This window comes from Nicotiana attenuata, unplaced genomic scaffold (genome assembly GCF_001879085.1).
Source record: "Nicotiana attenuata strain UT unplaced genomic scaffold, NIATTr2, whole genome shotgun sequence".
Classification (NCBI taxonomy): domain Eukaryota; kingdom Viridiplantae; phylum Streptophyta; class Magnoliopsida; order Solanales; family Solanaceae; genus Nicotiana; species Nicotiana attenuata.
In genome coordinates, this window is record NW_017670604.1 from 25,495 (window position 1) to 49,234 (window position 23,740).

General features: G+C 34.9%; 1 protein-coding gene across 1 annotated transcript; it reads left to right on the forward strand.

The window, feature by feature from the left end:
- Positions 1-16,221: 16,221 nt before the first annotated feature.
- On the forward strand, positions 16,222-19,243 carry LOC109241435 (glycine-rich RNA-binding protein 4, mitochondrial-like). The gene is made up of 5 exons (XM_019408176.1): positions 16,222-16,447; positions 18,194-18,262; positions 18,341-18,447; positions 18,523-18,600; positions 18,897-19,243. The coding sequence occupies exons 1-4, from the start codon at positions 16,222-16,224 to the stop codon at positions 18,568-18,570; spliced, it is 450 nt and encodes a 149-aa protein (XP_019263721.1). The 3' UTR covers positions 18,571-18,600; positions 18,897-19,243.
- The last annotated feature ends 4,497 nt before the right edge of the window (positions 19,244-23,740 follow it).

Sequence of the window (23,740 nt, forward strand, 5' to 3'; positions counted from 1 at the left end):
GTTGACTTTTCCAAAACAATCCTTCCTTAAAGAGACTAAGTGTCTCATTTCCTTCCAAAAATCAACCCAATTCAACTCGTTCACACAAGACACTGATAATGAAGCATAACGAAGCAGGAAATGGGGAAAACGGAGCGGTTCTCATGAGACGACGGGTCGGTTCATCACAATTAGTATAGTGCATTAGAAAAATAAGGAACGAGAAGAAGAGAAAGAAAAGGTAAAGGATGTAACTAAATCCCTTAATTGAAGGCACTAATAATGAATTGGGAGCAACATGAAGGGTAATAAAATTCCTAATAGTGTATAGTAATGAAAAAATCTCTATTTCAATTACGGTTAGGACCCCAAACTCAAATCCCTGTCCCCCAGGTCAATCTCTGTCACTCGTCTCTGTCTCTGTCTCTCTCTCACTCCAGCGCCCAGGTACATTCTCGTCCTTCTCTTTATTATTTTTTTTGTCATCTTCCCCTCCACCTCTCATTCTCCATGCCTCGCCCAAATCCCCCTCACCCCTGCCACATCTCCCCTCCCTCATTTCCCCTTTGAGTAAAACAATTGAAGTTAAGTTTGTACGAAAATTTTGTGCACAATTGTTGTGCGACTCTTCTGTGTTGCTTGAACACGAGGTGTAAAACTAAAAGTCCCATCACCTCGTTTATAGCACCTGTGTCGTTGTTTCAATAGCTTGAATGAAATTTTTGCACACCGAGTATCCGGTCATTGTTAGTTGGTGCTTATGCGTAAGTGTGGGGGTGTTAGGGAGTGATTCCGCACACACAAAGCTTGTGTTGCACCAATCCACATGAATGGTATGACTTTGAACGACGCTGATGTAAAGCGAGGCAGGAAGGCAAGTTGCTTTTATAGTACTCCACTGATAAAGAGAAATTTACGGTTGCTGTCCAACAAGTTGCAGAGTTTGCTACAAAGTGGACTTCATCTATTTGGATGGATTTCCTATTTAAGAAGAAGATTAAAATTTATCAGAGAAAAATCATCCATTTACTCCTCATATGTATTGAAAATGCTTGATCATTATGAATGACTTCTTAAAAAGATTCTCCAAGCCTGGTAGCAAGAAATTATTACTAGTTGATCAAGGAAAGATTACTATTTAATAGTAACAAATTATGTTCTGGAATAAGCCGGTTCTATAATGTTAGATTGTTAGCAGGAATCATCAGAAACATAATGTCATTAGACATGTCTTGATGCAAGCTGCAGTTGCGATGTGCAAATGAATTAAATGAGATATTGCACTCTATGCCTGATTGCTTGGAATGAACTAGGGGTGGCTCAAGGGGGAGGCCAGTAAAGCTTTTGCTTTAGGCCCCCTAAATTTTGGGCCCCAAAAATATTTTTAGTTGTGAATTTACTATCTTATTTTCGTTTAGACAATATTGAAGTTTACAGAATAAAGAAAACAAAAATACTAAATCCTTATAAAAATGGAAAGAAAGACTTTCTATTTTTTAACAATAGAAATATCTTAGAACTTTGAATTAAGATACTCAAATCTTCATTGATAAATAATATTTTTTACAATAAGATCAAACGTAACCAATTGTAAATACGTGGCTAACATCTTATTAACTTAAATTTTCTTACCAATGTGAATATTAATATTATATTTTATAAGATAACTACACTATAGACAAAAATAAAGAAAGAAAAAAAGGAACCAATGTAATAGTACATACTATATTTTACGAGATAACCATACTATCGACAAAAAAAATAATAAATCAAGGCCCCTTATATAAGTATGACTTTAGGCCACGAGTTTTATTGAGACGCCTTTGGAATGAACAGAAAGAGGGATGAGAAAATTAAGAGGAAAGATGTACTGAACTACTCATTTATTTTTCTCACAGATTTCATAAATGAAAAAGGGCTTAAAAAGAGAGTTTAGACACTAATTCGACATAATAATAATTGTAATATTTTTTTCTCTTTCGTTAGCTTCCAAGAACAGCTTTGGGGAAGCTTAGCAAAAATACAAAATATTTTTTTCTCTAGTTCAATCTCTCTCCTTCCTCTGCTCTCTTCTTATTCATGTCTTCTACACTGAGTTTCTTTAACTACTTCTAGAGAAAGCCCTATTTTCTCTCGAATATTCAAGATCATCCATTTTTGATTCCTTCTTTTGCAGTGCAAATGTTGAAACAAACTGAGGATTCTATTCAAAATGTGTTGGGATGGAAGCTTGACAATAGAGTAAAGGATGCGGTCCAAGATAGTTGTCTATATAAGTTTGCTTCATCTCTAACTGATATTAATATTCAGATGAACTTTGTGGGTCAATTTATTGGAAAATATAATCAACGTAAAAAAGCTTTTTTTAATAGGTGACCAACATTTAGGTCTAGGATTAGACGTTGTTTATATGTTAACCGGACTACCACTTTATGGTAAACCAGTAGTTGGTGGTAGCATGGATGATCCTCACGGTTTATGCACTCGCTGGTTAGGGAAAGAACCAAAAAAGCAAAAAAGAGGGAACAGAAAGTCAGATTCTTTTTGTGTAAAAGCAAAGTGGTTGCGGAGAGAATTTGAATCTGTCCCTGTAGATGTAGTAAATATAGATGTTTATATCAGGGCGTATTACCTTAATATTATAGGCTCTATAATTTTCCCCGGAGGGTCAAGATTTGGGGTACCATTAGACTTTTTATACATGTTAAAGTGCACAGATACAAACACCATAAATGGTTTTGCATGGGGATCAGCTGTTTGGGCCCACACGCAGTGGGCGCTTCAAATAAAAAATGGACCCACATTTTGTGCAAGTTCTCTTCTTATCCAGGTAAAAAAATTTATCTTAAGATTATCCCTTATTGTATGTGTCTATTTTAGTGTATATATTTAACTTTCCTTTGTCTTTTTTGCTTTTCTTTCTAGCTGTTTGCGATGAAGCACCTCCCCAAAATGACAAAGTCATTGCTCGGCGATGATTTTCAGTTGCCAAGTAGGGTCCCCCTTGCTGCGGAGTGGACTAAACTTATGAACGTTTCAGCCACAATACCAAATCAGTTGAACTTAAATTGAAAGAGAAATTTAAGGTTAATGCTAAACTTTTTTCTAGTTGTTTTCCTTTGTCCACAGTAATGCTAAACTTGTTCTGATCTCTTTGTAGGTTGAGCATACTCCTTATAAACGGTTGCAAGATAACAAGTTTAAGATATCTCATCCTGAAACTTGGAAAAACTTAGAGCTCTGTGCTGGCACTTTCAGTTGCATATGTTTACACAGAAATGAACACCACGATTACCAAAGGTACAGTGTCCAACTTGGTCTTCCGTTCATGGAAGTTCCAGATGAAGGAGATATCGTAAGAAAGTCGAGGAGTGGAGCCGATGCTTACGTTAATTTTGAAGATAAGTATGTAGAGGATATAAAAGCGTGGGAGGAAAAAGAAAAAACATTTATCAGCGAGATTCCATATATCTCTTCATTCAAATACTCTGATGATCAACAGGATGAGGGTGCTCAGAACAGTCCAGCTGGTACTTCCACAAATAGTTTAACTGATGAGCCCACTCTTCCCCTTATACTTCCTACCACTGCCCACTCTTCCCCTCATACTCCGATTGATCATGAGGATGGTCTTCATGGTGGTAATAACAGTTTACTCAATGATAATTTCAATGTTGGAGGAGGAGAGTATGATTTTCAAGATGATCTTGAGTATGTAGATGATCTCCGAGACGATACACGTCTTGAGGAGATGACTCAGAAACCGGTAGTTAAGCGCAAAAGGAAACGGGTAAACAAGTCCAAGAATAAAAAGGTTGGAAAAATATACCCATTGGCAAACAGATACACTATAGATGATACACATGATGGCAGAGTCCGTCATACTTTTCTTACTACTTATTAGAAAAAAAACCCATACTATTGTTACTCTGGACAAGTGCTTGAAACTGATCAAGTTTGTTTTACTATTTAAAATGCAGGTTCCTCAAATGAAGTCTACGGTGACTGAGGTAGTGTTTGTAGCTCTGGGTGGCAGTAAGGATAAAAAGTTCTCTGTTAAAGAGCTACTACAAATGGTTACAGAGACAGGCAGTGGAACGTGGTGGACTATCTGGAAAGAGAGAAATTCAAGATGTTCTGAAGACAATGCCGACTCAACTCAGAAGATAAAAATGAACTGCCTACTGTTATTTCATTTTTGTTGTAAACAAGAATACATAGAGGACACAAAAACTATAATAAATGTTCTAGGGACACTATAATAGATGTTCTAGGGACACTATAAGAAGATAGGAATTTTTGTTGTATCTTTTGGTCCATCCCTCGGTAATTATGGGCAGCACAACCTTTTGCTTCTGAATATAAAAAGTGTTACCATCTCAGGGAAAAAAAACGAAAAAAAAAACAAATGTATAATAAATTATGTCTTTTGAACATTATGCATAGTATTAAAATAAGACGTTGATACACTTCGACATTTATTCCAGGATATTCTACCATCCCCAAACCCCATTTGTGGGATTACACTAGGTATGTCGTTGTTATTGTTGTTGTTGTTGTTGTATTCTAGGACATCCTAAGTTGCTTGTGATTAGATAGATATATGAACTCGCATTTTTGTTTTAAAAATAAGTTTTCTGAGGCATCTCCGATATAGTTTAGATGAAAGGTTTAAAGTACCAAAAACCATTTATAGATCTTCCCAGCAGCCACAAATCCTTATCTTTAATATTTGGTCATCAATTTTTTTTTTTATTAATATCTTTCATACCAAAGCTTAGGGTAATAAGCGTCTTTTGAGACTGCTGTTTTCTAAATATGATCCTAAGAATGAAGCCTTTAATATAAATGACAAAGAAATAAATGTAGGATTAGATGATATATATTTTCTACAAGGGCTACCCATTAAGGGTGAACTAGTAGTCGGCAGAACCGATGATGTTGAAAGCACATGCAACAAGTTGTTAGTTGTTGTTGCGTTTTTATTAAGGGGTGTGAATGGGAAATGGAAGAGACACCTTTTAGATTGCACCTCTCCATATCACCCTTCCTTTGCCAATAAATTTAGAGGTCTGGCCTCATTTTTCAGACATGAAATCAGACATGAAAAATCTGAAATCTTCTCCCCTCTTTTCTACATTGTTGCATTATTTTCTAAATAAACATAAGTGTCATGTGTGATTTGCTCCGTTTGTTGAGTTCGTTGAAGTTCGTGATTTGAAGTGCCGCTATCACAGAATAGTTATTCCGTTCTATCCTGGGAGGAATTAATCCGTATACCTTGGGCAACAGTGAGGGGATTAAATTCCTTAAGGAGACATTGTGCATTCAGTGGGCTCGGAATTATTTTACGATTTTGTTTATTGAACTAACGTTTGTTTGCTTCTCTGATTTTCTGATTTTGAATACAGTAATACCAATAGTTGTTACACCAAATTCCTCCACAAGTGAAGAATAATAAAAGTGGGTTTTTAAGTTTAAACTGGTTGCATGAAAATTTCTGCTCAGTCCCTGAACCTTGCAATAATTTAGACCCGTACATTAGGGCATACTACCTCTACATCCTAGGCACCATAATCTGCCCCGCGCCCACAAAAGATGTTGTAATGGTAGATTTATTATATGTATTCAAGCATATAGAAAAAGTAAATGATTATGCGTGGGGATCAGCAGTTTGCGCCCACACTCTATTTGCTTTGAAAAAAGAGGGGGGCATTAGTCATCTGCTAATCCAGGTAAAAAATTGTTTTTTATGCTTTCTACGTCTCTTTTTAATTTCAGAATTTAATTTTTTTTTATTTCTTGTTTTTACAGCTCTTTGCTCTAGAGCATTTACCATATATGGCAAAGGCTTATTTTGAAAAGGATTATCTAGTTTTGCCATGTGAAGTCCCCCTTGCTAAACAGTGGTTTAAACTTTTGCTGAAATATCATGCAAATAGCCATAAGGTGTTCAAAATTAGAGACACATACAAGGTATTTGAATACAATAATTTTAATTTGAATATTAGTGAACAAGTATATAATAAATACGGAAAAGGCCTAAAAATGCCACTCACTTTCAGAAATGATTTATCCATGTCATTCCGTTAAAAAATTGCTATTTCCATGCCACTGCCATTATACATTTGGCCCATCTATGCCATTATTTGACTAACGGCTCAATTTTTTTAATATTATTTATAACACCCACATTTTCATGTGTCCAGTCCTTATTGGTCCGAATTAACCCATGCCCCACTTAATTTTAACCTTGATTAGGTCCATCTACCCAAACCCCCACCCGATTAAAACTTAACCGAATCATTAACCCAAACTTTGTATAAATTTTGTATAAAGCATGACAAGCAGTCAGAACAAGGAACAATACTCAGATGCAATAAAATTAAATACATCCAAAAAACAATAAGGAAAAATAAAACGAGTACCATAAATTAAAATTTTAAAAGGACTTACACAGTCAATACTAGTATTCATAGTATTATCCTTGTAGTTTCTTGTCCTTCGATTTTGTTATTATCTGTTCTCTCTTGCAACTTCGACTATCGTATTATTTTGTGGTAGTTATAGTTACTTGTTCTGACTGCTTGTCATGCTTTATATATTATTTTCCCATGATTTCTTCATTTTCGTTATATGAGATTATACTTGATATGTTGTTGTTGAATACCTTCTGGATTATCTATGTTGCCTGGTTGGGACATATTTCCTCAATAGGTCTGCCTTTCACATTATAAATATGAACCCATTTCACCCAGAGTTTGTTGCCTTATTCCAAAGAATCTTTACAGTGGTTGCCTCTCCTATGGATGATCATGCAGGTGGTACTGGTTTGTCCTCTGGATGATCGCATAGGTGGTACCACTTCCATCTGCACTCCTCTTGATGATCGCACGGGTGATACCTCTTCCTCCTCTCCTCTAGATGCACCTCTGCTTCAGCTTATCACACAAATGGCAGTGCTTGAAACTATATTACTCTCCCTACTCAAGTTTTACTATAATTACATTTTATATACCCAATTACCATTTATGTATATTTTAAGGAAATTAATGATATTAATTAGTGTCCTAAGATAACTCTACCGTATATTACCACTCCCCCCACGTTTCTCTCTCCATATCCCACCCCCCTCACCCATGTATCTTGCACTCACCCACGATTTTCTCTTCACAAATCTCAGAATTCCTCCATTAACGCCTATTTCATCTCTTCTTTAAAAACTAGACGAAATTTTTATTCTTATTCAAAATTCCTACCTCCATTAACGCCTCTGATTAGCTTGATTTTCAATGAAGAAGAAAATATCTACGTAAAGCAAAGGAATTCTCTCTACGTCTCTCTCTATCACTCAACCCCTAATTTCAGTAATGTAAAGCAAAGGAAAAGAGAGCAGCAATTCCATCATTGACAGCCATTAAAAAGCTTTGAAGCTTTGAATTCGAATTTGGGTTTTCAAAAACCATTATTTATTTGGATTGGGTGTTGTTGCAAACAATTGAAAATATGGTTTGGAGTTTATATCTCAATTTTGAGGGTGTTTTGGTGAAGATTAGACTTGATTTTGGCTGAATTTCAGATTGAAACTCGAAGAAGAAGAAGAAGAAGAAGAAGACGAGATATACATTATATTTACGTAATTGTAGTAAAATTATAGAAAATTGTATTCTGTTATATATATACACATATAATTATTGTATGAAAGTTGAACAATATTGTATAAAAATTATATTTAAGTTGTATTATATTGTAGATGTGTATAACTGAGTAGAAATAATGTATGAAAATTGTAAATAAGTTGTATATAAGCTGTATATAAGTGATGATAGACTATAATTACGTATTTTAGTCGATTATTACACTCTAATTTACTCCACATTAGTTGAGCTTGCGCTTTAATCGCTAGTGTTTTGCACTAAGTGTGTGTTTTATGCCTTGTAGGAGTGATTCCGAGCTATATAGATGTTATGGAATGAATTCAAGTGATTTGGAGCTTTGAATTCTGAGTAAAAGCCTAAGGAATTAAGCCAGGATCGTATTCGGGAATCAACGGATGATAGAGCAATAAAACGAAGAATCGAGTAGGCATATTACGCACTGTCTAGTAAAATACACATAACTTTTTGCTCAGAACTCTATTTGGGCTTTACAATATATGGTTGGAAAGCTAACTCAAAGGACTACAACTTTCATGTTTTACATTTTTTCAAATTCCAAACGAAACAGGGTGCAAAACGCGGTCGAAACCGCGACCGCGGACCTGAGGCGGGCTGAGGCAGTATACTTGCCAAATACCGCGTTTGTACCGTGGTTGACCGCGGCCGCGGCTGTCCAGACGTGAAAAAATTGTCATTTTTCGTGTAGGAGAAGGAATAATAGTTTGGGCACAACCCTACTTGGTATATATACATGAAAAAAATGGTATTTTAAGAGGTTGGACACACTTTTGACATAATTTAGACCTAAGGAAGCGGAGGAGATCTTTGACACAGATTCGACCTATGGAGGCAGAGACACAATAGGAGCAAGGCGGGGAATTCTTCTACGAGTTTTTCCTTCCTCTTCCTATTTTTCATTGTTGGTTATGACTTTTAGTATTGTAGTTTTACATATTATTATGAATAGCTAATTTGTTATCTGGGGTTTTGATAGAACCTTTTGTAGGATAAATTCTTGTTATATTTTTATACAATTGAGCCGTTGGATTTCTCTACTTGTTCAACGACGTGTTTATTGTTGTTGATTGAATGGCCATCAATTGACTGTGCCTATTTATTATGTGTTGCTTGAGAAAGGATACATATTTAGGTAGTTGTTGAACAACATCACTCCTAACGTATGTGAGAGATCAATACGGAGGGTTTAAAGGCGGGATTAGAGATAACGAAACCTTGGTGCGATTGTAGTGAGCAGTGAATTAATGTCAGCTAGTGTAGTTCGGGAGAATACATCTAGTAAATTATGGTAGTTGCTCGAGAGAGAATTACGACAACCAAAGTACTCACAATCGGTAGAGAATACATTGGCAAAATTGTAGGGAACATAGATAGAAGGATTCGGACAATTGGGGAAATCATAACTCTAGACCTCCTTAATTTAATCTCCAACCCTTTGTCTCGTTAGTTGATAATTTTACCGCTTTGTAGTATTTGCTAGTTAATTAGTTAGAAATATAAATCTCAATCTTTATAATTTAGAAAATATTTCAAACTTGTCTTTTTAGTGATATTAAACAGATATAGCTAAGCCTTAGTTCTCTGTGGGATTCGACTCCGGACTTTTAGACCGGATTATATTTGCAGCGATCGCTTATCCTTTTTAAGACTAGAGTTGGGCGTGATCAAATTTTAGCGCCGTTGCCGGGAACTAACGGTGTAGTTGTAGTTGTACATATTGCTAGGTTTCGAGTTTGAACTTTTATTTTATTTTTTTTTGTTTTTTTTTTGTATTTTTATTTTTATTTTATTATAACTCATGATTTGAGAAATATGACATCTTGGAATTATGGGAATTTAGGTGTAGATAACTCTACTATTGATCTCCATACATATTGTGAAGGAAACCACCCGTGGCAAAATTTTCAAAACGTTTCTGAGAGCGAGTTATGTGCACCAACTCAATCTTATTTGTGGAATGTGTGTGATGTGTGTGGTGGTAAAAGTGGTCACTTTTATGGTTGTGCTTATATTTTTTATCTCCCCAACCCCTTATTATGATGGTTCTACCTTTTTTTGTGAAGTTAATAGGAACAAAGAACCTGGGGATGCAGACCTGAAGGAGATCAATGATATGTTAAAGTGCCTTCTGAAACAAAATAATGAAAAACAATTGCAGATAGAAAGACAAGAGGCAACTATTCGCAAGTTGGAGGCTCAATTGAGTCAAGTGGTTGGAGATTTTAATGCTCAACAAGCCAATATTGAGGATAGTAGCCAAGAAGAGCATGAATTCGAGGTGTTAATTGGGGAGGTCAGAGTAGAACATCAACAACCTAACCAACTATAATTTGAGGATGTTAATGTTGAAGAAGTGAGACTAGAGCCAGCCAAGGACTTTGGGGATATAAATTTTGTTGACTCTAGTATCATTGATGTTGAGGATGTTGAAAGTCCTGAAGTTCATGTGTTTGAGAGCATTGGTCCACACTTCAAGCATTTTTCCACATTATGTTTGGATGATGATATGGAAATAGAGTCATCCAAACCAATTGAAGAGTTAAGGAATGAGGAACAAGGTGCATATATTCTGGAATTCTTCTTGCCAGAAAGTCAGGATTACATACCTCATACAAAGGCCAAGGAGTGCAGAATACTACATTATTTCCTTGGGCCAGTTAGATTCGTTCCACCGGCCCATGACCATAATCATAAGCTTGAATCAAAACTTGGGGTTCAATTCATAAGCTCGAGGTGGAGGCAAAAAGTGATTCACGTCGTGCCGCGACGTTAAATCAAGCGCTTGTTGGGAGGCAACCCAACTTTATTTTTTATTTTTAATTTAGTTTTTTTATTTATTTATTATTGTATTATTCTTGTAGTGTCGATTTTTGATTTCTAGGAACATGGTGGAAAGCAAAGCTATTGGAAGGATGCAACAACAAACCAAATGGTTGGAACTAAGTGTAAGGTACCCGCATGAAGGACCAAGCTTGGGAGAAGTCTGAGTACCCCATGAGTTGTTAGTGCTTCGGCCTTTGGCCTACCAGGGAGTCTCTTATAACCTTTTATTAGTTATGGTGTGCATTGGGGACAATGCATTAAGTGAGAGGTGAAGAGATTGTCTGGGTGACTTTCTATGCTATTTTAGTTGTGTTAGTTTAATTGAATTTTTTTTTATTTTATTTTTTTAGAAAAACGAAAAAAAAATTTGGACTTTTTCCGACGATGGATATATTAGACAATTTTCTTGAGGGATTTAAGTCTAAAGAAAAAAAATAAAAAGATTTTCTGTTGTTAGATAGTGTAGCAATTACCCCTTGGTTTTTCTTTGTGCCGCGGTTCTTTTCCAAGGATTTTGTTTGAACAGGGTGTAGTTAGTTTTTTTTGGGGGGAGTAGGAGCCATTGTGTTGTGTTTTGAATTGAAGCAATATCTCTTGACTTTGTTATGCCTTGAGAATAGTGAGTACTTTGGTTGTGACGCTTAGGCTCAGTTTTTGACTCTTGTATAAGTATCTTAAATGTTATGATCTTAAATTCGCTTAACTGCTTTGACTAGAGTGTCTTGATGAAACCAATCATGAGTGAGTTATGTGCCATGCGTGTGTAAGGATTTGTTATATTCTGTGCATTGCATTTGATGCCTAGAACTTGCCTTGTGTGTTTGCAAAGCGAAATAGTAGTTTTGTTCAGTCTTGGAAGTGATATAGGCGTTTCTTTGTTGAGCCAGATATGTATATTTTACCCACCTAATAGTTATGTATCATAGTTAACCCCTTTGAGCCTGTAATCTTGTTTCTTTGGCAACCACATTACAAGCCTTACCCATTTGTTTGAATTAATCATCTATTTGAACCTTTTAACCTCTCATAAGCACTTGAATTATTATGAACTATGTAAAAGTTAAAGTGTGGGGTGGTTGGTTTGGCTTTTGAGTGAACTAATGAAACAAGGAGAAATGTGCACTGTTTTGAAAAAAATAAGAGCCACTTCAATTGGAAAAAAAAGGAAAAAAAAATAGTTCGATTGTTGTGAAAAAAAATATTCCTTGATAAGTTGTGGCTTTTGATGTAAGTGTGCTTAAGAAGAATGGGTAATATACATTAATGTGAAGGTGGAGTTTGGTTTGACACAAGTATGGGGTTGAATGTTAAAGTATATGTATTAAAGTGCTTAGGGAGGTGTAGTCACTCTTATATCTAAATGTATCATACCCGTCTCGTAGCCTACATTACAACCAAATAAAGTCCTACTTGATCCTAGACTGAATGAGCTCGATTAGTAGAGTAGTACACCACGGGCAAGCCTATGGTGCATCTTTTGTGGTATATGAATGTTATTTCTGAGAGTGAGTGATTTCTTTCTATCTTGAGTTCCTAAGTGTTCTTAAATTTTATTGTGTGGAACTACTCTCTTATGTTGTGTGAGGGCACTTGATTCATGAAGGAAAGGTAATGTCAGTGACCTCTATGTTAGAGTAAGTAGGTGAGTTGTGAATAATGCGTGGTACTTGTGAGTCGAATCTTGAGGTGAAGATGTTACGCTTTTGTGCTTAGTCTATTTTAAATATTCTTGGTGTGATGAGTTAGGAGAATTGTTTAAAAAGGTCGTGTCTATATAAGGTGTAGTTTGATTGCTCGAGGACGAGCAACGGTTTAAGTGTGGGGTGTTGATGATAGACTATAATTACGTATTTTAGTCGATTATTACACTCTAATTTACTCCACATTAGTTGAGCTTGCGCTTTAATCGCTAGTGTTTTGCACTAAGTGTGTGTTTTATGCCTTGTAGGAGTGATTCCGAGCTATATAGATATTATGGAATGAATTCAAGTGATTTGGAGCTTTGAATTCTGAGTAAAAGCCTAAGGAATTAAGCCAGGATCGTATTCGGGAATCAACGGATGATAGAGCAATAAAACGAAGAATCGAGTAGGCATATTACGCACTGTCTAGTAAAATACACATAACTTTTTGCTCAGAACTCTATTTGGGCTTTACAATATATGGTTGGAAAGCTAACTCAAAGGGCTACAACTTTCATGTTTTACATTTTTCCAAATTCCAAACGAAACAGGGTGCAAAACGCGGTCGAAACCGCGACCGCGGACCTGAGGCGGGCTGAGGCAGTATACTTGCCAAATACCGCGTTCGTACCGTGGTTGACCGCGGCCGCGGCTGTCCAGACGTGAAAAAATTGTCATTTTTCGTGTAGGAGAAGGTATAATAGTTTGGGCACGACCCTACTTGGTATATATACATGAAAAAAATGGTATTTTAAGAGGTTGGACACACTTTTGACATAATTTAGACCTAAGGAAGCGGAGGAGATCAATTTTTGACACAGATTCGACCTATGGAGGCAGAGACACAATAGGAGCAAGGCGGAGAATTTTTCTACGAGTTTTTCCTTCCTCTTCCTATTTTTCATTGTTGGTTATGACCTTTAGTATTGTAGTTTTACATACTATTATGAATAGCTAATTTGTTATCTGGGGTTTTGATAGAACCTTTGTAGGATAAATTCTTGTTATGTTTTTATATAATTGAGCCGTTGGATTTCTCTACTTGTTCAACTACGTGTTTATTGTTGTTGATTGAATGGTCATCGATTGACTGTACCTATTTATTATGTGTTTCTTAAGAAAGGATACATATTTAGGTAGTTGTTGAACAACATCACTCCTAACGTATGTGAGAGATCAATATGGAGGGTTTAAAGGCAAGATTAGAGATAACGAAACCTTGGTGCGATTGTAGTGAGCAGTGAATTAGTGTCAGCTAGTGTAATTCGAGAGAGTACATCTAGTAAATTGTGGTAGTTGCTCGAGAGAGAATTACGGCAACCAAAGTGCTCACAATCGGTAGAGAATACATTGGAGAAATTGTAGATAGAAGGATTCCGACAATTGGGGAAATCATAACTTTAGACCTCCTTAATTTAGTCTCCAAACCCTTTGTCTCGTTAGTTGATAATTTTACCGTTTTGTAGTATTTGCTAGTTAATAAGTTAGAAATATAAATCTCAATCTTTATAATTTAGAAAATTGTTCAAACTTGTCTTTTTAGTGATATTAAACAGATATAGCTAAGCCTTAGTTCTCTGTGGGATTCGACTCCGTACTTTTAGACCGGATTATATTTGCAGCGATCGCTTATCCTTTTTAGGACTAGAGTTGGGCGTGATCAATAAGTTGTATAATATATAATTAGTTGTATAAAATTTATTTTTACTATGTATAAATCAGATATAAAATATACAAAAGACATATTGTATAAATTTGATATAAATTTATATGTTATTGTTGTTGTACTTAACTGGGTAGAAATAATATGAAAGTTGTAGATAGGTTGTATAATATATAATTAGTTGTATGAAACCTGTTTTTACTATGTATAAATCAGAACAAAATACACAAAAGACATATTGTATAAAATTTGTATAAATATTGTGTTTAAGTTATATGATATTGTAGTTGTATATAACTGGGTATAAATAATGTATGAAAGTTGTAGATAAATTTTGCAAGCCTATGACATAAGCTTTGGGATTTTTTCGGTCTCTTTTAATTTAGACGATTAGTTATTCAAAATTCATCCAATATGAATGGACCCAGATTCATCTGTTTTGGATTTCTGCTTCGTCTAATTCTATCCAGATCTAATTCTGTAATTGGTGATGGTTACTTCTCATGCTTTTCCGGAAAATGTCTCACCTTCAAATTCATTTGGTTCTCATCCAGACAAGCCAAGTTATACAGATCGCTGGACTAGTGCCATGAGTTCCTCTTCATATGGTGGTAATTTTCTCGGTTATGATGTATCTGTTCTGCACCTGAAGGACCTTTGTTTCCATAATTTCTTTATCTCCTTTTCTCCATTCTTCTATGTTTTCTTTGACCCAACGAACCGACTGCATCAGAAAAATTAGAAAACTATACGTTGTTTGGTTAACCTTTTTAATTGGGCTAACCTTTCCCCCGTAAATAACTCAGATCACTTCCTGGAATTTGTCACTCCTTAGCTTTATAAGTTTTGTGTCTCTTCTTTTCGTAACTTTGCATCCCCGAATGTTTTAATAATATTTCACTTCACGATTAGTATAGTGCATCAGAAAAATAAGGAAAGAGAAGAAGAGAAAAAAAAGGTAAAGGGTGTAACTAAATTCCTTAATTAAAGGCAATAATAATGGATTGGGAGCCTTTTAAGGTGGAATGTATATATTATGTAGACAAAACTTGTGTAGGTAGGGTAATTTACTAAATATGAACATTTAGGGTAATAAAGTTTCCAATAGTGTATAGGAATGAAAAAAATCCCGATGAGGGGTAAATTTAACTCTTTTTCTTGAATAATTTTGATATGTGAAATCCATCTTCATACTGGAGCTCCATTAGTGTCAAGGATAAATACGAGATAATTTGCTAGCAACAAATATAAAAATGATCAAAAGTGTTACAGAAGGCAAAATAGAATAATTTCGGATAGTATTGGACAAATTTGGACCAATTTCCTGGGAGAAATTAAAAAATAGCCAGATTTATAAGTGGTCATTAAAAAATAGCCACAGTTTCAAAAGTAGTCGAAATTTAGCCACTTTTCATGTAAAGATAAATCTGAACGAAAACACTGTTCAAAATCTGGAAAAATACTCCAGCATAATATACTGGAGTTCCAGTATATCCAGTCTAATATACTGGAGTTCCAGTATAATACACCAGTTCAGCATAATATACTGGAGTTTGGACCACTGGTGCTCTAGTCTCCAGTATATTATACTGGAGCCAACAAAGTATACCGGTCCAGCGTAATATGTGGAAGTTCATACACAGGTGCACCGAACTCCAGTATATTATGCTGGACCGGTCTCTGTTGCAGCAAAATAGTGACTATTTTTCAACGACTTGACAAACGCTGACTATTTTTGAATGATCAGTCCAAAAACTGACTAAACCGTGCTATTTTGTTCTTTCTTTCAGCAATATGATTTCTAACCTGCCCAATCTCTCTTGGGCTTCTTGTCTCCTTTATTACTGGACCCACAAATGACATAACATGGACTAAAAGGCTTCAGGTTCATTTGCCCAATTGAAGAATTAACCTAAATAATAGCTTACTCAATCGTTTAAACAAAAAATAGTTAGTGTATATGTATACTTGGTGTAATTACTGTATAATATTGTAAAAATAACATGGCTAGTCTATTTTCGGATGGTTTGCAAATTCATTAAAAAATAGCCAATATTTTATGCGGAGATAAAATCTGGTCAAAATACCCTAGCTAAAACAAGAAAAGTTTCAGCTGGATTATGGAGCTCATCCGTATAATCTTCTAGCATATTATGTTGTAACTCCAGCACGTTATGAAATTCCAGCATATTAATCTCATAGGTAAAAAATTCGAACTCCAGCATATTACGCTGGAATTTTTTGGGATTTTTAAGAGTGTTTTTGTTCAGATTTTATTTTCATTTCAAAAAGTAACTAAATTTTAATTACTTTTGAATCTGTAGCTAATTTTTAATAAGCAATTATAAATCAGGCTATTTCTAATTTTATTTCCGTATGAGAAAAATAAATAGTTAATATGACCGGCGACTTCTGTAAACATTCCCTTTGCAATTCCCAGTTTACCTCTTTAAAGGCCCACTTCATCAGCTGCAAACAGAAAACTTGGACAGCTCAAGAATACAGCTTATTGGAAGGGGCAAAGCAAAAAAATTCAAGCTTCCAAATGCTGCGTACAAATTATCAAACCCTACTTTCTAGAATGATCATTTCACGCCACTCTTGCAGCAAATTATTTATTGGAGGTCTCTCTTACTTCCATTTTTACTGATACAGTGTTTAGAATCTATTATTGAATTGTTTTACTGACTTTCTATGATTCTGTTTCTCTGCTTATATCATGATTAACATTGCGTTTCCATAGGAGTGTTATAGTGTTAAGGGAAAAGGTTCAAATTTGGTATTGTTAGAAATCAGAGGCGGAGCCAGCATTTGAAAGTTATGAGTTTGAAGTTCTAATCGTTTTAAGTTACTGGCATCTAAATTAGGAGTAATAATTAGTACATTTTCAATGAATTTTATAAGACAAATACAAGGTGTGAACCAAGGCTAGCTCCGCCCCTGGTAGAAATTGCTCAATTTTGCCTTATGTTATATTTTTGGGCCATTCACACTCTTCTTGTTATCGAATACTCTCATATTTGCCCTTGACAGAGCTCCAACGTGAAATGTGTGAACTCAAATGTGTCCAAATTGCGCGAGAGAAAAAAGTCTAAAACAACTTTTGACTATGGTATAAAATTACCCTTTTTTGGAGCTTGATTAGGGTGTCAAGGGCAAAACCGAGACTGTTTCCTAGCGTCGGGGTAATATTAATCCAAAAGTTTAAGGATGATAATATTGCTCAATTTTGTAGACCATTTTCACTAGTTTTAATTTTTTATTTCTCAAATTTAACTTGATAGCCATGTATTACCTTTTCCTGGAATACTATTATTGCCAATAAATTCGCATTTTTGTGTCATATTTCTATATCAATCAGCTATGCTTCAATGCTAAACTAGTTGGGGTCGGCGATATGAGTCCTCTATATCCGTCCAACTTCTATTTGGGTCTACTTCTTCCCGATAGTGTTAAATACGTCGTCTTTTGATGCAAAATTAAAGATTCTCTAAAACTAGAGGTTCTTTAGACAGTTATGACTGTTATTACGCATATGTAATAGGGCAAAAACAAAATTGGTTATGTGTAAACTGTTGAATCCTCTTGAGATAAGGAAAAATAGTAGTAAAGTGGTAAAGGGGTTCAAAAATTGCTTTAGACTACAAGTTCAAATCTCAAATGTGACAATCTATTTTATAGAATCCCCATGTGTAAATTCCTGGTTCCGCCACAACAACTGACTGTAACCTTTATCCTTTATTATGACTTGGGAGTAGTTATGCGAAGCTCACTTGGTTAAACAACTATTTTCAAACTTGTGGCGTGCTCCTACCATATATCCAATGGTGTACTACCTTTACCTTTGAACCAAAACCCCGAATCGTGTTAAAGTTAGGTTCTTTTTCTGGTCACTAAATATGAAAGACATGATTTACTTCGAAGGGGGAAAAATGGGTGGGGGTGGGAAGGGGTCAGCCAATGACATGGCAGAGAGTGCTCCTTGGATGAAAATTGCATTTTATATTGCTAATTGAGCAAAAGCATAACCAAGATTAAGCGCTGATGATGGATTATCTGTCGCATGTTTGCACATGGTTATTTCCCATCAAAGTTTATGCTGTCGGATGACGGTCTTGCAGTTGTTCACTTTTATGAGTTGAGATACTATGTGCATTCTAAAGTGTTTGACAGTATATAATGAACCCAAAGTCCAATTCTTTTTTTATTACATTTATGATCATTTGCATACGAACACCTTATTGTCATATCTAAAAACAGAATGACATCAAGGAGAAATTTTCTTCGATCAATTTTAATATGAAATCTTTGGTCAAAATGGGTCAGTGTGAGTCAATAACCTGTCTTTTATGACATCTGATTTCTTTCAGGGCTTTGTTATGATACCAATGAACCTGTTCTCAAACAGGCTTTTGAGCAACATGGTGAGATAATTGAAGGTAATGTACGGATGCCAATAGTTCTCTTTGTTATTGTGACTTGCTTTTATATGGAGGTATAAGCTTATCCACTTTCAGTGAAAGTAATATGTGATCATAAAAGTGGAAAATCCAAAGGATACGGGTTCGTAAAGTTCTCTTCTGAAACTGCAGCTAGTAAGGCTTTGAAGGAAATGGACGGTCAGGTAAGTGCAGAATAGCATAAGATCTACTTCTATTCTTATATTTGCTCTAACAGTTTTGTTTATTGTGCTTCTCAGTTATTGGATGGCAGAAATATTCGTATCAGTTATGCGCACAAAGAATGACATTGAGGGTTCCAAATCTCATCTTTCCTCGTACGTTTCTAGATTCGACTTTTTGTCATATTTGTTTATTGCTTACTCTTACACAAGCATAGATCTTTTAATTAAAAGAAGTTACTGAACGCTCTGCTGATTGTGTTCTTCGTGAGAATTTACTGAGAAGTTCCCATATCTTGATATCGTGATCTTGATGTACACTTGCATATGTCTTCATTGCAATATTTAATACCTCCAGCTATATTCATTAACCCTCTGTTTGAACTAAGCACAACCACCCTAAGAATTCTTAAGTGACTTGAAAATAACTAAGGTTTCATTTTGTGACGTAGGTGTGTCCAAGAACTAGCGATCTCAGCTATGAAAGTTGATACTGAAGATCCTTGTTGAAGATTCTTCAAGATTAATCTTGATTCCTGAGTTTGGTCAAGGGAGAAACAGCCACCGAAAGGTCCTATGCCATGATTTTACATTGCGTGTCAGGTTCAAATGAAACTTTAATTGATCCATTTTCTTTTTCCCTTGTCGTATGCAGATTCATGTTTTGTGTAGGACTAAGGACTGTTAAGAAATTAACTTTACAGCTGTTACAAGGGAACTATGATTGTGTTAGCTTGTAAATTTTTAGGGAGAAAATCTCTACTATCAATAATATATAGAGCCATTCAACTTGCTCAAAGCTCTGAAGGGAATCAAAAGAATTATTTCATTTGCATCACTTTGATTGGATTTGGAGAAGTCCAGATCATATTAAAGTTAAATGCTGCCTTCTGTATTTGCACATTGTTTTAAAAAGACCAATTCTTTGACATTTGACCCCTTGTCCCTGGCTAACATTTTGTCTGATTTTGCAAATTTTCCTTCCCAGAGTTTTATCAAATGCTACAATAGAACTATTTCGGTTTGTAATACTACCATATCTTCCAACCCATGATAGGTCAAACCAAACATGAAAAGGAAGATCTTTCACAAAATTTACAACAACAACAAAAAACTCAGTGTAATTCCATAAATGGGGTTTGGGGAGGGTAGTGTGTACGCAGACCTTACACATGCCTTATAGAGATAGAGAGGCTGTTTCCGACCTTTCACAAAATTTGAGCAAAAATAATACTCGTTGATGAAATTAGGAGAAACTAATTCCTTTCACCTAATGAAGATATACTATGAAGTGAGGTGAGGAAACAACAGACTTTGCATACAGTTACACATGATGAATACAGAAGCAGCAAGCTATTTATTCCATGGCCTTTAGCATAGTCAACATATTGGCATACTTCATTGCTAGAGTCATAAATTTCTACCTACTAGCTTTGTAGCCTACAACCTTTGAAACAATCAAATCTTTCACTTGTATCTTTTTGTGCAAAGCAAAATAGGGTTTTGCATAGATAGGTGACTTGCATAGATAGGTGACTAAAAATTAGAAAAGGGCAGCCCGGTGCACTAAGCTCCCGCTATGCGTGGGGTTCGGGAAAGCCCGGACCATAAGGGTCTATTGTACACAGTCTTACCCTGCATTTCTGCAATAGGCTGTTTCCACGGTGACTAAAAATTAGAACTTAGATAATATTTATTATTAATAGAATTTGAAGAATTTGAAATTCTTAGTATATATCCAAGTATCAATATATCTAAACTTGATAGGTAACGGTGGATGATACATGCTATCATAAAAACTTGTACATACATTTTACGCCGATTTTGTTTTAGTACAACAACTACTATGGCTCAGTCCAGCTAGCATAAAAGTAGCCAATTTATGAAGAATCCTTACGATCCTTGCCCCTAATCTTTCGGAAATGAAAGAAAAAGAAAAAAAGAAGAAGAACAAAATAAAACAAACTCAAAGGGTGTAGAGAAAGGATGAATAGAGATGGATTATTGAACATTTACAGCTTTACAAGAACCTAAGGAAACAACAACAATGTAGTATCCTGAAGAAACTTGAGATTAGCTATCATACAATCAGTATAATTAGCTAACCTTCAATTACCAGAAAGAGATTTTGAGAAATGAGAACTTGTTTGGAGCCTAAGATCTTTACTTTGCCAAATCTTGTATTGTGATAAAATATAACTAAGGAAGTAATTTCTCAAGATTAAGAATATAATAAGGTATAAAGCATGACATAAATGTATTAGAGAAGTTAGATAATTGGTTCTGTTGCCTCTGTGTACCAAAAGACTATGTTGCTCGGATCCTCAAAAAATGCAGCCGCACCCATGTTGGATCCTCCAAAAGTGCATAATTTTTGAAGGACTCGACATACATCCGACTGCATTTTTGGAGGATCCGACCAAAATAGCCAAAAGATTTAAGCTACTAAATCATAAACAAGAAACCAGAGAAAGAGATCTAAAAAAATAAAGAGGAGGTAAGAATTGACAAAGAACCTGACATTGCCTCAAAATTCTCATCAATAATCGATGGACCATAGGTTCCACTTGTACAACCAACTCTGGCTTTATAGACTGGATTTAAGGTTAAAACAAGGAACATTCGTCAGCTTTACAATAAATATAGGGAAACTGCTGTTGTTTAAGCATCAGTTGTTCATTTATTCTTTTAGTAAACACCTTTAACCACATACTTTAAGAATGAAAGAGTCACTTTTTGCTCTAGGAAAGATTACAATCAAGTAAAAAGATTGGCTATGACACTCAAATTCATAAGCCGACTTACCAGTAAAGAAGTGCTCTTTCCAGTGATTTGTTGAAGATCAAACTATACATTAATCACATCAGTTGAAAAATATATTTAGGAACATGAGATTTGAACCTCAAGTACAACAGTATCTATCAAAATTTGAACTTTGAGAACCATAAAGAAAACGACAAAAAAAACCATAAAAAAGATGCAATACAAACTTCCTGCTAGCATAAAATATCTATCAAGATTAATCTCAATGCAAGTCAATTACTGAGCATGTAAATTAAAAATGTAAAAGAAAAAAAAAATCTAAAAGTATTTGCTTTTTGAAATCCAACCATAATAATCGTAGTTATGGACAAAGAAACAAATTGAAATGAGAGCTAAACCTGTTTGTAAATCAACACTGGACCATTGCAAACACCAACCACAACTCTATTCTGGCCAAATATGCATACCAAAAAGAACAGGACTGATTCTAAGCGTTTTCTTTATCAACTTAAAACTCAGTAACAACCCACAAATAAAAAAAAAGAAGAGAGAAAAAAATTACTTTTTTCTTTTATAAGTTGTAAAAGGGGAAAGGGGAAGCGGGAGAAAAAGCAAAAAACTCAACATACTATTAAATTAGTATTTTGATAGTTTGCTTAAAAATATCAAATAATAAAACTCAACATTTGCACAAAAAAATGTACTCAGTTACTTAAAATACTTAAATTTAGTACTTACAATACTCTTATTTATGCCTGGCCCAAATGAGGAGTGCAATGATCAACTGACAAATGAACATCACTCTTCAGTTCAATATGATTTTGAAAATTTTCAATTTAGTATTCGATTTCTTAAATACTATATCAAAACAATTATGATCAATTGAGGAAAACCTCATACAAGCTAGTTTGCATACTTGTACAATTAGCACAGAGTCCCCTGTTTATGTGATGTTTTCTTTGATGAATAGTATTAATATCTTGGATTGAGAGGTGATTGGGACAAATTTATGTTTAACGTTACTTTCTGGATTTTGAAATTTTATCTAAGAATATGTATAGTACATGTCTGACTTGTCCTATGAGGAATCTGCATTGATGCAGATGTGTCACTTGCAACTAGTCAACTAGAATTGTTGAAATGATACTAAAAGTGCATAAGAAACCAAATTGGATTATGACATCGCCAGGGCTTTGGTTCAGTGATAAGGACGCAACATTTGAAGTGTGGGTTAAGCGCGTGTTACGAGTTCAAACTCTGCAACTGACGAAACTTGGTATTTAAGTCAGCAGGTAAAGGAGCGGGCTCATATTCCCCTAGTTTTAACTTATGAGAAGAACTGGGATTTAGCCAGATAACTTGAATTTTTAAAGAAAAAGAAAAATCAAGAATCATGATTAGTCTTTGTGGTCAATGTTGGACAAATGATGTTAGGGAAGTCCAGGATGTCTGTAGCCTGGTTGTTGTGCTGACTTAGTAGAATGGGATGTTGTAGAGGGAGACAACATGGGACAAGTGGAGAATCAAGTTGAGGATGTTCTTGTCCTAAGACAGATAAAATGAATCTGATCATTTATCTGATAAGAGGAGCTTGAGACAAGAAAAAGAATCATTTTCACACATAATATAGTCTAACATTTTCTAAGAACTGTTCTACAAGTTGCTCCTCTGTTGCTTCCTTTTTGTTTTTTCCATTTGGAACTTCTTCTAACTTCTTTTTCCAACTTCTCATTTCAGATACTTGGCTGTAGAACCATTATGTCACTTATCTGAGTTTGAACACAATTTATAAGATCTTGACCATTGATTTTAGACGAGTTTATTTTCACATAAAAGATAGTTGCATGTAAGTAGATAATTAGATATACTAAATAAGAAGTTGAAGATCTGTATAGGTGATCCCAACTAGAAATAAGTGCTCATTTGAAGACTCTTAGAGGGTGTTTGGCTAAGCTTATTAGTTGGTCAAACCGACTTATAAGCACCTTTTCGCTTATCTACGCGTTTGTTAAACATCCAAAGTGCTTATAAGCCAAGTACTTATAAGCTAAAATCAATCATAAGTTATAAGCTGGTCACCCCCAACTTATGGCTTTTCAGCTTATAAGCACTTTTAGTTTGGCCATCATTTTTACTAGTTTATCCTTAATAATATTTTCTAATTCACAAAATACTTTTCTCAAAATAAATTTCTTGACTTTCTCTTCATTCCATATTCGTTGTTAATTCTTTTCTTTACAAAGAAAATTTTTAATTTATGATCTTTTGAAAAAAATTCTAGGGTATTTCAGTCATTTTAACATAGCTAATCAACACTTTTTTATCAAACAAATCAACTGCTTATTATCAGTTTTAGCATTTCTACCCAAACACATAAATCTTATTTTAAAAAATCTATTTCGGCACTTAAAAAAACTTTTCAGTACTTCAACCTTGTCCGCTAATCCAAACGGGCTCTTAGTATGTTAGAGATATAATCACTAGAGTATGTTAGAGAATCCCTAGTGTTAGATAAATCTAATAGTACAAAGTA

Excerpts from the sequence above, each read along its gene's own strand:
- LOC109241435 (XM_019408176.1), top strand. The coding sequence starts at position 16,222 with ATGACCGGCGACTTCTGTAAACATTCCCTTTGCAATTCCCAGTTTACC. Across the intron at positions 18,263-18,340 it reads ACATGGTGAGATAATTGAAG|TGAAAGTAATATGTGATCAT; the intron begins GTAATGTACGGA and ends ATCCACTTTCAG. Across the intron at positions 18,448-18,522 it reads TGAAGGAAATGGACGGTCAG|TTATTGGATGGCAGAAATAT; the intron begins GTAAGTGCAGAA and ends TGTGCTTCTCAG.